Raw genomic sequence first — 16,500 nt, forward strand, 5'->3', positions numbered from 1 at the left:
TTAGAAAGATGCCCCACCCTATAATGTGTTGGCTGGGCGACGCCACAGCCTGGACAGTGTTGAATACAGGCACAGAACATGAGATCATGACGCATGTGTAACTGCTCTTTATTATTCACAATCAGTAGACGCTGTGGAGGGCTACAACACAGAACGAAAAGGTTAATCAAGGCTGTTTGGGGTTCTTCTGTCTGGTGTTGTACCTTGTTTTGTTGACGCTGAGAGTGGCTGTGATGATAGCTAATCTTTTATTTAGGTTTATCATTTCAAGTATTGAAATGTAATTATCTTATCATCTTGTAAAAGACACTGCGCTTACATGTGCAGTCCACTGAGACACCAGTCCAACTCGGCTAACCATTAGTCACGCTGGCTAATGTTGGCAAACAGTAAATGGATATTGTTGCGTAACTGACATCTGATATCAAGACTCTTCTGTTCTCGCGCTACTAATAACTGCCACTTGTTGAGATCCAGTTTTTGTGAATATGTTATTCACAGATAAATATGTGAAAGTATAAATGTATTTCTGAATTTCCCATGAAAGTGTTTTTCTAACAACTGGAAAAATAATGCAAATCCTACGGAGTCTCAACATTTGTAAAGAGTTCATGGAACAGTTTATATGTAGTCCATATTTCATGTCCTGCCTGAGGTACTTCCAGCCTTCTAAAAGCCAACAGATTGATTGACTGACCATAAACTCAAATGTTTGGGCTCTCACCAGAGTATTTCACACCTGCACATTCTCACACGGAAACACTCGGGAGCTGTGGGGAAATGAGCATTTTTTTAGAAGCACATTGTATTTTTCTCACACATTCAGACTTTGCCTTTGCTGACTGATTGCTCTGCGCTGCAATCCAGAGAACAATTATTTTTTTTCAACATTTAAAATCTTGATTAATGGTGCTATTTCTAAACAATGTACAAACAATGTGGATTAAACACACGGTCAAAATGGTAATTAGACAGGCTAAAGAGGCACGAAACTCTCAGCGGAATTATTCTCTTCCATTCTTGTAATTTCTCAGTAATTAACAACGCAGCAGAGTTTACGGGCCTGTTATTTTGGCTCTATTACACAGAATCTAATAGTTTTTCTAAAACCCCGAAAGTACTGGGGTAAACTTTTCCCATCTCTACCCTTCACCCCCTCCATCTCACCCTGCTTCCTCCTGCAGTGTGAGGTGTGAGTGACACTAGTGAGGGAGTCCTGTAAAGCAAGGTCAGCGCAAATGAGAACCAGGCTCACACTGACTCAGCTGGCTCCTTTCTCCTGTCACTTTTTTCTAAGCTTGATGCCACAGGAAAAAACTCACTAAAAATAGCAATTCAGAGGCCATGAGCCAGAGCGCCCCGGTGACTGTTTTTCCTCCTTGAATCCTTTCAGTCACGCAAGTGGAAGAGCACAAAAGCGATGCAGAAATAATTCTGAGGTATTTCTGCAGTTCTTTAGGTTGATGAACGTCTTGGATTGCAGTGGTGTAATATACATTACGTTGATGAGTGGAAGTTTACCACTTGACAATATCAAAGTGCAAACACAACACAAACAAGAAGGCAGACGACTTGTGCACCGACATCACAGCGTCTCAACACACGTACACACACATCTCTCTAACAACACAGCAATGGAGAACAGTGAGAAGCTTTTCCTTCACCAGCAGAGACAACAACGGACAAACAGCATGAAACTGGATCTTGGCACTAAAGGTACCGCTGAGAGCCTTTGAATGTCAGTGTGTAGGGATGTATGTGTTCATGGTCATTTCCTGGGGTGGGGGATACCAGAGAGGGGGGAACAGGTTCACAGGGGCCTGCCTGACCTTGGAGGAGAAGTTACCTCAGCCAACTTTCACGGGTCCTGTTTGTAGCTCTGGGAATCTGTTCAAAGAAATTTCCCGGTGAAGAGGACACAACGAATAGATTATTGAATTAAGGTACTCCTATCTTACCTTAAAGTCAAATGTAATGTTGCTGACACAAATAAAGTGATATGCAAAATGATGGACAATCTACTTATTGTGTAAAATTCAAATTGATACTTTTGATTTCATGAAACGTAGAAACGAAAAAGGCCAAAAGACTTGTTAGCGGTACTCTGGTGACTTAGTATTGCACTTCAACGTTGGTGGACTCAAAATGGACACAATTGAAAAAGAATGGTCAAAATGTGTGCACCCGAGGACAAGATATCCTGACTTTTAGTCCCATTATGGGTCGAGCAACAATAACACCGATCCTATATTTCCCATTACACAATCAAGACCTTTCCTGCCTCCTAAATGCCCGCTTGCTTTAAGTCCCAAGAATTCAATCTTCCCACGGAGGTCACAGAAGACATTATACAATTGTTTTCTCAGGTATATACTCCTTATGACAACTAAACTCGGTTGCATGCCCCTTAAAATATTTGGTCACCAAATATGTGCATGTGACCGTTATGAGGAAATAAGAAAATAATTGTGTGAGAGCTAATGTCCTTAAACATGCCAGATTTAGTGAGGTTACTGAATAACAAAGTTCACGGCTGCCCAACAGCATCATTTCTTTCTTTCATTTTTTCATTTACTTTTTTGAGCATGAGAATTTGTTCATGTAAGGTTGTTGACCAACCATCCATCTTGGATGGCTTTAGTTTAAAAAGCAGCTGCCAGAAATGTCTTTTTTTTTATCAGACTGAATTAAGTGTAATCATTGGAAAGAGGACTCCAGGCAAAATAGTTAATATCTTTCAGATGCTTTTAGTCTTTTTCATAATAACATGAAACGCAGGCATTATTGCTGCACAACAGACACCACATTTAGCACTTACTAACAACAGTTTTTCATTAATATGCCTCAATATAAAAAAAAGCCCTGCAGGACCTCAATCTCAGTTAAAAGTTACAATTAAGATTTCTACTTTCAGAGCTGTTCCTCTTTATTGGCCTTGGTACTGGCCTACATTTATGAATACTATCTCATCTGCTGCGGTGCATCAATGCTGGTGTGCAATATACAGCGCACAATACTTTATACGTAACAGCTGCTTGCATAGTTAGTGTTTTAGTAGCTGCACATTAATATGCATGTCCTGATTCATCATTTAATAAAGTTGAACTGATGGAAGTCAGAATGAAAGAGCACCTGGATGCTAACTACAGCGCGGGCCAAGTCTAACATGATATTTACAGGCTCGGTTTCCAGCAGTGCAGCTGCAGATTACCCAGACCCACTGGAAAGAAAACATGGTCTTCAACAGAGTGTGCTTTCTTGGAATGTTTTCCCGAGAGTGGAGAATACGTTTTTTACATAATTGTGTTTCTCTTTCTTTCTTTACAATTGAAGGTTACGTTGAAATTCTGTATTTGTGCTCCATTTTAAAAGCGCAAACAGTGCTACATTAAAATGGATACAATCTCCTGTAGAGTACGTAAATGGAAGTTAAATTAGGTGAAATATTAAACATTTAAAACAACATTTTACAGTGATAGTCTCAGAGGTCTCAGCTGACTCAGAAGAAAGATGTTGAGCATATTAAAGCCCCTTCAAACTTGGTTTTAAACCTTAGTCTTTGACCACTTGGGATACTTATAGTAATATATCTAAAACATTAGATGTTGTTGACTAAAGTACAAAAGTTTAAGTTTGAGATAAAATACTGTTAAAATGTGTTTTTTTAAGGAACCCATTGCTCAGATTAAGATTGACAAGTCTAGTTACAAAAATATTATAGTATTTATATAGCCTACTGTTTTCAAAACATGGGATCTTCAGCTTTTACAATCCTTAAACTGTCTGTATGTTTTCCAAACTCTGTCTTGTTACGAAGTCGCCTGTTTCATCAATAAAGTCAAACAAACATAGCCTTCTTGAAGAGCAAGTTGTGTTCAAAAGATCCGGGATAATTATTTAGTCAGTCCACAATAACATGTCTGGTATCGCTGGAGAATAGAAATTCCAAGCTTTCTACAGCACATAAACGCACCGCTCGAAACACACACCCCCACACACACACCCACACAAACACAATGTCACACTGACATAAATCTATGTTCTTGCCAAAATGTATTTACCAAGGCATGTTATTTTCGGAAAAAACAGCAGATTTTGGTTACTTACGGTTCCACTGTTACTTGATGCCGACAGGAAGTCTCAGTGTGCCTCAAGAAGGCGTCAGTCAGCGGCCATCTTTGTCAAGTTTGACAGATTTTCACTGTCTGTTCGTAGCCTCCTGGTGGCTGTATCGAAGCGCTTTTTCTTTTTCTACTTTTTCGTGTATCGAAGCACTTACACCTACGAGCCTTATCACTCTATTGATCTCAATGAGAGATGAATAGAGTTCCTTTCTCTATTTATCTGCCTGTATGTACAGAGCTCTTCATGGACTTTTTATTGGGTTTGTTATTATTTCAATGTTCTGGGGAATTATGTTATTTGTAACATGGCTGTATGGAAATGAGTCATTTTTAAGTAAAACTCCCAGTAAGCAGTCAACGTGTAAGCTAAACAGTAAATATGGCCAAACACGGAGATCATCTTATAAATTGTATTTGAAATTGAAACCGGTTTACAGACAGTGGATTCATATTCCTTCCTATGTTTCAAAAGTGACCAGATATATGTATATAGGCTAAACCTTATGGTTGAGGAGCTATTCCTGATTCACTTAATGGACGTTCAACTGAGTACACTGGGTCCATCAATTGTCTTGATAAATGAATCTTGTCGTTCATAACTTGGTCATTTCAAGTGTTCAATAGGTTTCCAGTACCATGGTGCTCATTACTAGAACACCTGATGAAGGAGATGTATGCATTGTGTCTTAGTTGATCACCACGGTATCACAGATTAATATTAGGCCTACAATACACATCCGTATGACACACACACATATATAAGTATCATACTGTACCAACAATTTTTTAATTTGGCTAACAACATCTCCAGGGAAAGGACTTCTGCTCCAGAGAGATTTGTCCCAGATTTGACGAAATATCCTGCCAAGTATGTGCCTGTAGGAGCTGGATCTGGGCCAATATCAGCTGGGGAGATTGTTGTGGGCCATGTGTGTCACTGTGTAGTAGCCTATAAGTGTGTGCGTGTGCACGTGTGTGCGTATGATTATTCGGAGATGTGTGGGGTTAGTGAAGGAGTAGGCTGCAAAGGAAGTCTTGGGACAGCAGGCTGTAAACACAGCTGTGTTGAGGTGAATGTGTAAGTGAGGGCAGCAAGCTTTTTTTTTTTTTTGCTGGCAAGATTTTAGTTATATGTTCATTATTCTGTGAAGTGTATAATTGAACCTCAGCTGACTACAAATGTAAGCTTGTTCACTGTATAAACAACATAATCAACATTCAAATATAGTTAGTATTGCAATTCGTCATCACCTCTCATTTCGCAAGAAGTCGTGTGCATGTTTCACTTTACCACCGGAGCTTCTGTCTCTGGCATTTTCTTTTGCACCTCGTCAAAGCCCATGTCCAGCTCCTTCTGTACATAACAACAACCACAGGAACACGGCAACGGCTGCGTGTGATCACCAAATGAGGCAGAAATCCCCTGCAGCTATGCAAACACGTCTGTGCTCCATATGAATAAACATTTTGCAATTATTCAGCTACATCAACCTCATATGCCTTTATATGAGCTGGAAGAACTGAATCCACTGGTGACTGGATCTTGGCTGGATCTCAGGTTTTCTCCGATACGTTTGAAGGCCTTTACTCTATCTTGTGATAGAAACATATTGTGGAGAGCATTTTCAGGACGTAAATTCAAATTGCATTACATTTAGCAGAATATAAAAGTAAAATCAAATGTCTTGTGTATTGTATATTAGTATGTTTGTGATACCAAGTTAAACACATCATGTCAAGTCAGGGGTTTGATATAGATGACCTCAGTCTACTACAGTGGGTGCCATTCTGTAGCCTAATGTCTACTAATTTAATTGTTAGTTTTTTTTAATCTATATATTTGTGTTGTGTTTTTTCTTTTTGTCCATCTCGGTTTCTAAAAACAATGTTGGAAATCATTCTTTTAAATGGGATTTCTTGGATTCAACCAAACCAAACCAAAATTAAAAAAAACAAATAAATCCATCTTGATCATAATGATGATACAGTATACTCCTATACTGCTTGCAGGGCTACTGTTCAGTTTTACCTTCAGCTGTATATTTAATGTTCTTTAAAGCCAGATGGTGACCATACTGGGTGTAAGTCTCCGTCTCCTGGCCCACTGCCCTCATAAGGTCTGCTATGATTTTGCCCAAAGCCAAATCTGCCCCTCCTTTCAGTAACAGCCCTCTCATAAATCTCTGAAGTTAACACCAGCTCTTCAAAGTTACCATTCACAGCTAAGATAACTGGACGATTGTTAAACTTGAATTGTTTTTCAGTTCTTCCCTCAAAGCCTTGGTTTGAATTCTAAAAAAAAGAAGAGTCTGACTCCAGTTTGTCAAAAGAGATCAGTAGGAATTTATTATTTGCTTTAGATACATGTACAGCTCTCTTCTTCTGCCATTACTCCACTGATCAGTCACTGGCAGTCATCTCAAACTGAACTCCAAATGGAGGTCCTCCAACACAGAAAGGTTTCTGAAACACCTTGATTATGAGTTGAGAACATGTTGTGCCGGAGCTAGGTTTGCGGCATAGCTTTTAGCTGAACCGGTGCCAGCTTCACATGAGGCGATTTGTAGAGTTATGTTGAACAAAGAACGTAGTTAAAGCCATCCCTTGAAAACAAACGCTCCAATTACCTAAAAAAGATTAAAAACAGGCCAGAGGGATAAGTACATATTGAAGAATGACAAGGGCAGTCATGAAGCCTTTGCTACACAAGCAGACTGCTAAAACTGGATCTGAACAATGTGAGAAAAAAACAGAAGGTGCAGATGATGAGTTAAACACATGGAACCAGAAAACACCTCATCATGTCACTGACAATCTAGATGAGCGAATCACACCAATAAAATGCACAGAACAGAGAGTTAAGATGGAAAATAATTACTGCACCGCTTGCTATATTTATCAGGGCTCATGCATTCAGACGTTTGCTTCCTTCTTGTCTGGCTCATGTGCTACATTTGTCCAAGTTATGCCACGTTCTTGATGAGAATCCCAGCCTTTACATTGCGTGTTATTTTTGTTCTGCTGAGACGAACAACTTCACAGTAAAATGCATTTAAGTTAGTTAAGTTAGTTGACTTTAGGAAGCACTTTCTGTCAAAGACAGTGTTGATCAGACCCCTGAATAACAAAGGGAATGTGCTGCTGTGCATAACGACAGAGTGACGAACTGCTGGAGAAGCAGGCAACAAGATTGATCACAGGTTTACTTCCAGCTGCTGTTTTAGATTTGTGATGATCTACAATTTGACAAAAAAAAGAAAAAAATCTTAAGGTAACAACACAGCATAGTGTGAGCTGTGCTTGGTTTCCTACTGTTGAAATGTGGCAGCAAGTCCTTTTTTTCATATAAATAATGCTAAAAACACAGAAGTCTCCCTCTCACTCACATCAGAACTGTCACAAGAGTTTCTAAAAACCTAGGAGACACATACAGTACATAGCGTAGCCTGCATACATACAAATATACATATATGCAAATACAAAAAAAACAATAACCCCTCCATGTTGGAATAATGGCATTTCTGGATCTGAAATCATAATTTCATATAAAAATATATAAAAATAAAAGTTAAAGTTAAAAAAAAAAAAGTGTCATCTGAATTGGTGAGAAAAACAATAATCTCCATTGCTGTCCCACTGTGTGACGCATTGCCAATTCAAAGAATCAGTGTCTTTGTGAACACACACAGTTTGTCAGTCCATGGGAATCACATACATGTCCAAAGGCCATATTAAAGAAGCCACATAAGTTTAATACTGGAGTGTAAAAATGTCCACAGACACAAAGAGAGGAACAAGGTCCTTAGCTCTCTGGCCAGCCAGCGAGGTAACATGAAAACTACACATCTAACTATCTACACACTAAGGGATCTCCGACTGCAGGGCATGGTAAGTGCACATTCCCATGAAGAGGTCAATTTATCTCTAAACCCTGATCAGTTCATTGAGATCTGCGTCACTGTTGGTATGGAAGGGTGGGCTGGTCCTGTCAACCCAGGCACATGTTCCACTTTTGTCTATTCCTGTAACAATGCAGACCAAAGGAAGTACTTCAAAGAAAGCAGATATTCTACCAGGAGACCAGAGTTAAGTATGTCTTTGTGGCTGTGTTTATTGTCCAAAATTCATTTGGTCGGACACGGCACAACATTTCTGGTTGGACATTTGGGAAACCTTCATTGTCATGATGAAAACAATGGTTTCTGAGAATGATGTCTCCACTTGCTTCCTTTTGTTCTATGAAAAAGAACAGTCAAAAGGATGCTCCATCATTCTTTGTTCAGGTTGTCCATCTTAAAATTCTTCCTTAAATAGTTTTTCTATCATATTCTCATCTCGCGATCAGGACTCTGGTCCAGTGAGGGCTCCCTGGTGCTGATCATGGATGCTGAGGGCCCTTGATTGACACCAAAGGGAGAAACAGCTGGAGATCGAGCTGCCAAAGGAGACAGCGAAGGGGAGAAGCTGGGGGACATTGCTGCTGATGAAATGGATCCCTCGTGACTGATAGGGGACCTGCGGAGTGAGGCCAAGTGGGGGAATGTCCGTCCAATGACAGGGACCTTGGGGGGGACTGACATGGCCCCTGGATGAGCCACGGATGTGATGAGTGGTGGAGGGTCAATTCTAGGTTTTGGATCCATTTTGTGCTTGGGCTGGAAGGGTTGGCGAGGATTCTGGCTCTGCTGGGCAGTTTCATCTTTCAGTCTGGCAATCTCTGTGAAGACGTTAGCCAGAGGCTGGAACTGAGGGCACCAGTTGAGTAGGTAATCCCAGTTATAGCTTCCGCGGAGCTCCTCGTCACTGGCAACGATAGCTGTGAGGGAACCACCCGCTAAAGGTTTGCCATCCTCAGGGAAGGCGTAATCCTTGGGGAGGGAAATGTTGAGGCCGCGGCCTACTCCTAGGTACCCTCCTCCCTCGTCCCTATAGACTGGGAGTTGGCCAGAGAGCAAGGTCCCACTGAGACTGCCTCCCAGTTTCTTTCCTTTGAACCAGGTGCTGCCTTCTAAAGCAGCAGGCTCACAGGAGATATCAGAGAGCTGGTCAGCATCCTGCTGAATTCCAGAGTCTGGTCCTCTGGCAGAGATGTGCTCCTGCATAGAAGAGGTGATGGAGGCAACACGGGGGTACTCGTTTATCATCCTGATCTCATCATCTTCCGCTGCCTCAGCTGATCCTCTTCCACTGGAGTGAGAGGGATCCAGAGAGCCCCCTCTAGTGTAGGGTCCACCACCAGCCCCACCCTGATCTCCAGCATAGCCTGGCAAGGCCTGGTGGTAGATCCTCTCCCCTCCTGGTCCTGAGTTGCAATCATCCAATTTCTGCAGAGCAGTTCCTGAGGCCACAGTTCTGTTTCCTGCATCCTGGGCCTTCTTCCTCCTGCGTGACTTGACAAGGAACACCACCACAGCCATGATCACAAGCAACACGATAAAACCAAGAGACACAGCAATGATGCTAATCAGCAGGATGTTGACATCGGGGGCAAGGCCATAGTTGGTGTTTGTGACATCGATGGAGACCTGGGCTGAAGCGGTGCGAGATGCATCTAGAGGACTGTGAGCTCTCACATCCAGGGCCATGAGCCTGGTTTCCCGTTTGGTCCTGCCAGAGCCGCTGCTACTACTACTACTGCTGCCTGAGCCGTCCAACTTGAGGAAAATGACCCCAGTGGTTTTGTTTACATCAAAGTACTGAGAGCTGGTGGGAAGAGAATAGAGAACAATACCATCCACCCCTTCGTCCTCATCATTTGCCTGGATCTGGCCAATGCTCTGGCCTTTCTTCGCTCCCTCCGGGACTTCAAAGGAGAAATCAGAGGACGTGAAGAGTGGGTCATACTCATCCTCACCTGTGACAAACACCTGAACAGTTACAGTGGCTGAGTAGTTTCCTGAATCTACTGCCATCGCTACAAAGTTAAAGGAGTTGACCTTCTCAAAGTCAAATGGAATTTTGCTTTTGATTTCTCCAGAGTTCTGGTCCACAGTGAAGCTGTCTTTTCCCGCCACAGACCGCTCCACGATGTAGTACCTGAGTTGGCCATAAACTCCTGTGTCATGATCTATGGCATGGAGAACTGTCACAGCTGAGTTTGCTGGTTGGTTTTCTTTGATACTGACTGTCAGGACTTCCACAGGAAAGAACGGATAATTGTCATTTACATCTTTGACCTCAACAATGACTGGAGCTAGTGCAAAGTGACCCTGTCCATCTGTGGCCTGGATGATGACAATATGTGTGGACCGGTGCTCACGGTCGAGTGCTCGCTGAAGCCGCAAGGCTCCAGTCCACTGGTCCATGGTAAACAAGTTCACCTCATCACCAGAGCTGATAGTGTACTGGACCTCAGCATAGGGAGTTGAGTCTGGGTCTGGCAAAAAGGCAAAGACAGAGTATGATGAATTAACTGGGAGACAAAGTAAGAGAGGAATATTGGAAAAGGGAATAGCCATTGAGAGATAACTGGACAAAAAGAGAAGACTTTTGCCCACCTGTAGCAGTCAGTCGTATGATCTCAGTCCCGGCAGCAGCTCCCTCACTCAGTGACACAACATATTCTGCTCTGCTGAACACTGGAGGGTTATCATTCACATCGCCAATGGTGATCACCGCAGCAACACTAGAGCTCCTCTGGGGCACACCACGGTCTGACACAACCACTGTGAGGTTGTAAAGTGGCTTGGTTTCAAAGTCGAGCCCCTCAGCCAACAGCAGAGTCCCAACTGTCTGAAAGCCACGCCCCTCCAGGAACCGTACGCTGCTTTCGATCTGGAACGCATTTCCCTCATTTCCGTTGGCAATGGCAAAGTCAAAGCCACAGTTTTCTCGTGAGAGGTCGCTGTCAAAGGCCTCAAAAGTCAGAACTGTTGACCCCGGGATGGTATCCTCGGAAACTGTAGCCCTGCAGACAGAAAAACATCCCATTTGTAAGGCCAGCTGTTTGGGGTTAAATCATAACGCATTCCAGAATCTAATAAATGTAGACTGACTTGTAATCTGATTGGTGAAACACAGGAGCGTTGTCATTGACGTCAGAGATTTGGACCTGGACAGTGGTGAGGGAGGAGAGCGGAGGCGACCCTCCATCACGAGCTTCAATGACAATACTGACTGACGGACGTTCAGGGTCGAACTCCGCTCTGTGATTGATGAACAGGGTTCCTGGACACAGACGGCAAAGAGTGGGATTCACACATTGTGCTGGGGAAGTTGCTTTCAAAATGTAATGGATTACATATTACTTTCTATTGAAAACTGGAAGCTTTGGGATTTCAACTATATCAGGGAGGATGCCAGTGCTGTCTACCGTTGTTGGGGTCAATGTAGAAACCCTCCTGGGTGGATGAAGTCACTCTGTAGGTGATCTTTCCATTCTCTCCAGAGTCCCTGTCAGTCGCTGTGACGGTGATGACTACACTTCCTGGTGGTGTGTGCTCAGGCAGAGTTACCTGAGGTACATAGATATTAATCACAACATTTGAGCTTCAGGGCAAAAGAAACAAATAAGTCAACAGTTTGCGTAACTACTGTAATACATTTCCCAAAAGTGAACAGGGACTAAGCTCACAGAGGGGAAAGTTGTATTTCATATTTGAATTCCTGTTTTTCCTTTCCTTGTGCTAATGTTGAAGTAATTTCCTGAGACAAAGAAGTAAATATTATCGAGGCTGATCTCTGCAACCTTCCCCCAGTCAATATTAGGCAGTTTACTTTTATCACTCCCTCTGTGTGCACCTTGGGACTGTACATGTGTTTTTTTACAGTGTGTACATGTCTACAAGTGCAATGTTCTCCTCCTGCAGTAGTCTGTTGCAGAGAAACTGTTTCTGAATTGAGTTTAATCAAAAATTAAATTCTCTAAATTTCCTCACGCAGCAAGTAGTATGCAATGGACCTTCTTACAACACGCATTCAATTTGATATATAATCAATATACCTGCATTAAACAGAGCATTAGTTTGTTTTATAAGCCACCTTACCTGATAGAGATCATGGGTGAATGCAGGTGCATTGTCATTAATATCCTCCACCAGTATTGTAATGTTAGCCTCAGTCTGGTGCTGGCTGTCTGTGGCTCTGACAGTCAGGGTGTACCACGTCTTCTCCTCAAAGTCCAGAGGGGCAGTGAGTGACACGCCTCCACTGTAGCGGTGAATCCCAAACTTGCCTAAAGCTGTTGGGTCCAGCTGCAAGGAGTAGGAGAGGGCAGGACTGGAGTCGACATCGTTACCCGTCACAAGAGTGATCTCTGTGCCAATCAACATATCTGATAGGTAGAGAATGCGATTGAACAAAAACATGTTAGGTACGTTTAAGTTCCTGTGGATAAAAGAATGTTTTTGCAGTATTTATAATGTTCATTCATCATTAAACCCACCTGTCTGGTGATATAATTCGTTTCGTAAATGTAATGTATTTGCTGTAAACTAAATTAAGAATCATAACCAGAAAGTTCCTTCAAATTAAAGTCCTTACTCTCTGGGATGCGGATTTCCTGAGGCAAGGGAATAGTGGGACTGTTGTCATTCTGGTCAACAATGATCACGGTCAATGTGGCCGAACCAGCCAGTCGTGGACTTCCTCTATCAGTCGCTGTAACTACGAGCCTGTGGGTGGACAGAAAAAAGCGGTTCTTATTACACGTGTGGCTCTTAAAGTTGAATTCTAATATTGGTGATGATAGAGGAAATGTAAACAGAAACATACAACGATGCACATCACACCTCGGTAACACATTCTCATGAGTCACGAAAGCAACACAAACAATGTGACAGTGAACAGGAGATGATTTATAGAGTTTGAAATTGCAGCTTCGATACATCTGGCTTGCAGATATTGGTTTGCACTGGTACCCGTAACTTCAGCAGACTAAGTCGACTTCTTCACCAGCTATCTAAACACAAACTAGCTGAGTGAATATGATTCATGATGTGGTACGTCTTTTTTCCTTCTACACATAAAATTGACTTTGCCTGTACACACGCCATTGAGCAGTTAAAATGTATATCTCTCCTCAAAATGTGCACATAGAATGAATGTTGGAGAAGTTTATTCAACCACAGATCTGTTCTCACTTGGTCTGGGTAAAGATCTCACGGTCCATGATGGCCGCTGTGGTGATGCTTCCTGTCATCGGGTCGATCTTGAACAGGCCGCTCATGCCTGATGACTGGATGGAGTAAGTCACCTGACCATTTTGACCCTGATCCACATCCTCTGCCATCACCTGGGAGAAAGTAGAGGAGACGGAAAAGAGAGAGAATGATGAAAATTAATTTTGACCTCTTGGGAAAACTCCAGTAAGCCTAATACCTGTATGACTTTTGAATTATTACTTCTGCTAAGGAGGTTATGTTTTCAGTTCAGTTTGTTTATCTGTTTTTCAGCAGGATGACAAAAGAAATACTGGCCGTATTTCCATGAAACTTGGTGAAAGGGTGTATCATGGGCGAACGAAGAACCCAATTCATTTGGAGTGGATCCAAACCACAGGACGGATACATACGGATACATTATTTTTCACTTATGAAAACGTCCTTGCGCTCTGAGAGTGGCCTTCTAGTTTATTGTGTGTATTGTATTGGAAGTACCTGTATGATTGGCATCTCATATCCCTGTGCTTCTCTCATGTAGGCCACATAGTTCTGCAGCTGAAAGCGAGGAAGGTTGTCATTGACATCCTGCAGGATCAAGTTGATAGCCATGAAAGATGTGGAGGACAATGTTTCAGCCTTCACAACTAGACGGAGCCTGGGGGCGTCTTCAAAGTCCAGACCCCTGGCGCTCTGCACCATGATTTCACCTGGAGATTTGAGTGGAAAATGACAAAAATCATCACGTCATGAAATTATCAAATGGCTCATTTAACTGTTTGTGTTTATAGTTTTTCTATTATCCACATCTCATTTACATCTATAGGACATAATACTTAAAAATGATTTTGTTTTATTTGAAGTTTCACCTGATGAGGAGCTGATGCGGAAGGCCTGCTTTCTATTCCCACTGAACAGGCTGTAGCTAATACCCTTTCGTGTGCCATCCGGGTGTTGAGCCTGAGCCTGAGCCACAGCAGTGCCTGAATTTTTGAGGAAGAGCAGAGAACATTTTCCCTTAACTGTGACCTCAGAGAGAGTAAAGTGTGAAGGTGGAAAATTTGACTGAGACGAAAAAATTCTAATCCCTAGTAATACAGTATTAATGTCAGACCTTGCATAGCGTTCTCCTGTAGGCTGACGTCTCTGGCATTCCTAGAGAAGCGAATACCGCTGTACTCCACCTCCTTCACGTAAATCACCACCACACCCTGGGCAGACTGAGCTGGACTGCCCTGGTCCATGGCCTCCACTATCAGGGTCCTCTGAGCCTGGGTCAGTTCCCCCAGTGGCTTGTTGGCCTGGATCTCACCAGTCAGGGAGTTGATGCTGAAGCCCTTGACTGGCATGGCGAAACGGTAAAAAACAGAACCGTTGGCTCCAAAGTCTTTATCCTCGGCCTTCATGGTGGCTAGAACCCGCTGGGAACGCCTGCTGGACACTTCGATGACCAGCGGATCCTGGAGGAAGAAGGGAGTGTTGTCGTTGACATCTAGGATGGTGACTGTCACCTAGAAGAAAGAGGTCACATGTGGGTTGAGTGCAAAATGAATTGCTAATTTCTTGTCAATGCAATGTAGATTTAAAAAAGGAAAAATCTCCTAAATCGTACATGTGAATCATAAATTCAAAACAATGAGTCAACTGAACACTTTCAACATCTAACCCATCATTTACCTGAGCAGAGGTGTTCCTGGGTTCAGCAGGTGAAAGGTCAACAGCAAACACCTGGAAGCTGTATGACGCCCTTTTTTCCCGGTCCAGAGGTGCTGATGTGGTGATAGCACCAGTGCTCTCATCCACACTGAACGCTCCATGCGCCTCTCGGCTTAGAAAGTACAGAACTTTCCCATTCAGGTCATCATCAGCATCTGTGGCGGACACCTGGAAATAGATAAATATATTAACAAGTGAGATATACAATGTGTCATTGAGATGTTTGAACAAAGCATCATCTAAATTCCCATTTCCACTTACCTCCAGGACTTTGGACCCCTCTGCAGCATCCTCTGACATTTCCACAGAGTAACTACTTCTGCTGAAGACGGGGCTGTTGTCATTGACATCCAGCACTTTGACTTCCACCGTCACAGTAGAGCTGAGAGCAGGGCTGCCTCGGTCCGTGGCCACCACCTCCAGAGTATATTCAGCTGCGGTCTCCCTGTCTAGGCCGCGTGACGTGGACAGGGCTCCCGTGCTGGCGTGGAGGTGGAAATCTCCATGAGGGTCCCCAGCTGGATGGAGGATTCATATGGTAGAAAAAAAAATCTTTAAAAATCCAACAATTTCTGCCAACTCTGCACTTAAGTCAGAGTTAGAATGTGCTCCAGACAGGTATGTGGAATATATTATATTTGAAATAAGACAGAAGAATATCAGGAGCGAGTCTCGGGTAAGTGTTTGGAGATCTGATCTTTCATATGGAAGGAATAGAGCACTGTCAAAAGCAATACGTTGGTCCAAATGCTGCATGTATCCCCTGTCTACTATATCCCAAATATATTCTGGAACACTGTCAGTACAACTTCAGATATTACAGGAAATGGTCCATGCAAACCTGATGGCTAATAAAAAAGAGATTAAGCTGCTAAAAAGCAGCCTAAAAAAATAAGAGAAATTCCCTTTCTCTCACAGGATATTGTTATTTCCACATTTGACACACCCTCGTACAGCAATTACAGTAATTATGGTGAACTAGATCACTCTTTAAAACCATTCTAATAACATATTTGGATTAGACACACAATACCAGTTTCTCACCAGTGATCTTGTACTCCAGCTCTCCCCCAGGACCTGAGTCGGGATCTGTGGCCTTGAGAAAGCAAAGCTCAACAGCGGCCTGGTTCTCCGGCACCTCCAGTCCGTACCATGGCTTTGCAAAGACCGGAGCGTTGTCGTTCACATCCTGCACCTCCACGCGCACTACAGCCTTGGCAAAGTTAGGAGGCATCCCTCCGTCCCTGGCATACACTGATAAAAGATGCACATTGTTAAGAGTTCTGTGGGAATCAATGAGCTTGAGCTCCATTAGTATGCAACAGGTCAAATAGAGTTGTGTAAGACAATGGATCTAGTAGTACCAGTGAGAGTGTAGTGATCCTGAAGCTCCGCATCCAGTTCCTTCGTGGTGGTGATGACTCCTGTCATAGGGTTGATGATGAAGCCTTCCTCTGTCACACCTCCATATGTCACTTCGCCATTAGAACCTGCATTGAAACACAAGTCAGACACAAATTTAAATAAAGTTAAAGGGCTGTGCAAAACTGGCAATAAAGCAA

General features: G+C 42.8%; 1 protein-coding gene across 1 annotated transcript in view; it reads right to left on the bottom strand.

Annotated features, from left to right (window-relative positions):
• Positions 1 to 8,404: 8,404 nt before the first annotated feature.
• dchs1b (dachsous cadherin-related 1b) overlaps positions 8,405 to 16,500 on the bottom strand; it is a 76,659-nt gene continuing 68,563 nt past the window's right edge. The window contains exons 16-29 of the mRNA XM_079171997.1: positions 16,303 to 16,428; positions 15,983 to 16,192; positions 15,200 to 15,456; positions 14,900 to 15,106; positions 14,337 to 14,733; positions 14,092 to 14,205; positions 13,721 to 13,932; positions 13,205 to 13,356; positions 12,606 to 12,736; positions 12,110 to 12,396; positions 11,437 to 11,578; positions 11,120 to 11,291; positions 10,622 to 11,031; positions 8,405 to 10,500 (exon numbers count right to left, since the gene is read on the bottom strand). Of these exons, the coding sequence (XP_079028123.1) occupies positions 8,447 to 10,500; positions 10,622 to 11,031; positions 11,120 to 11,291; positions 11,437 to 11,578; positions 12,110 to 12,396; positions 12,606 to 12,736; positions 13,205 to 13,356; positions 13,721 to 13,932; positions 14,092 to 14,205; positions 14,337 to 14,733; positions 14,900 to 15,106; positions 15,200 to 15,456; positions 15,983 to 16,192; positions 16,303 to 16,428 (4,871 nt within the window). The 3' untranslated portion in view covers positions 8,405 to 8,446. The remainder of the gene's footprint in view (positions 10,501 to 10,621; positions 11,032 to 11,119; positions 11,292 to 11,436; positions 11,579 to 12,109; positions 12,397 to 12,605; positions 12,737 to 13,204; positions 13,357 to 13,720; positions 13,933 to 14,091; positions 14,206 to 14,336; positions 14,734 to 14,899; positions 15,107 to 15,199; positions 15,457 to 15,982; positions 16,193 to 16,302; positions 16,429 to 16,500) is intronic.

Source organism: Pholis gunnellus (genome assembly GCF_910591455.1).
Source record: "Pholis gunnellus genome assembly, chromosome: 13".
Lineage (NCBI taxonomy): Eukaryota > Metazoa > Chordata > Actinopteri > Perciformes > Pholidae > Pholis > Pholis gunnellus.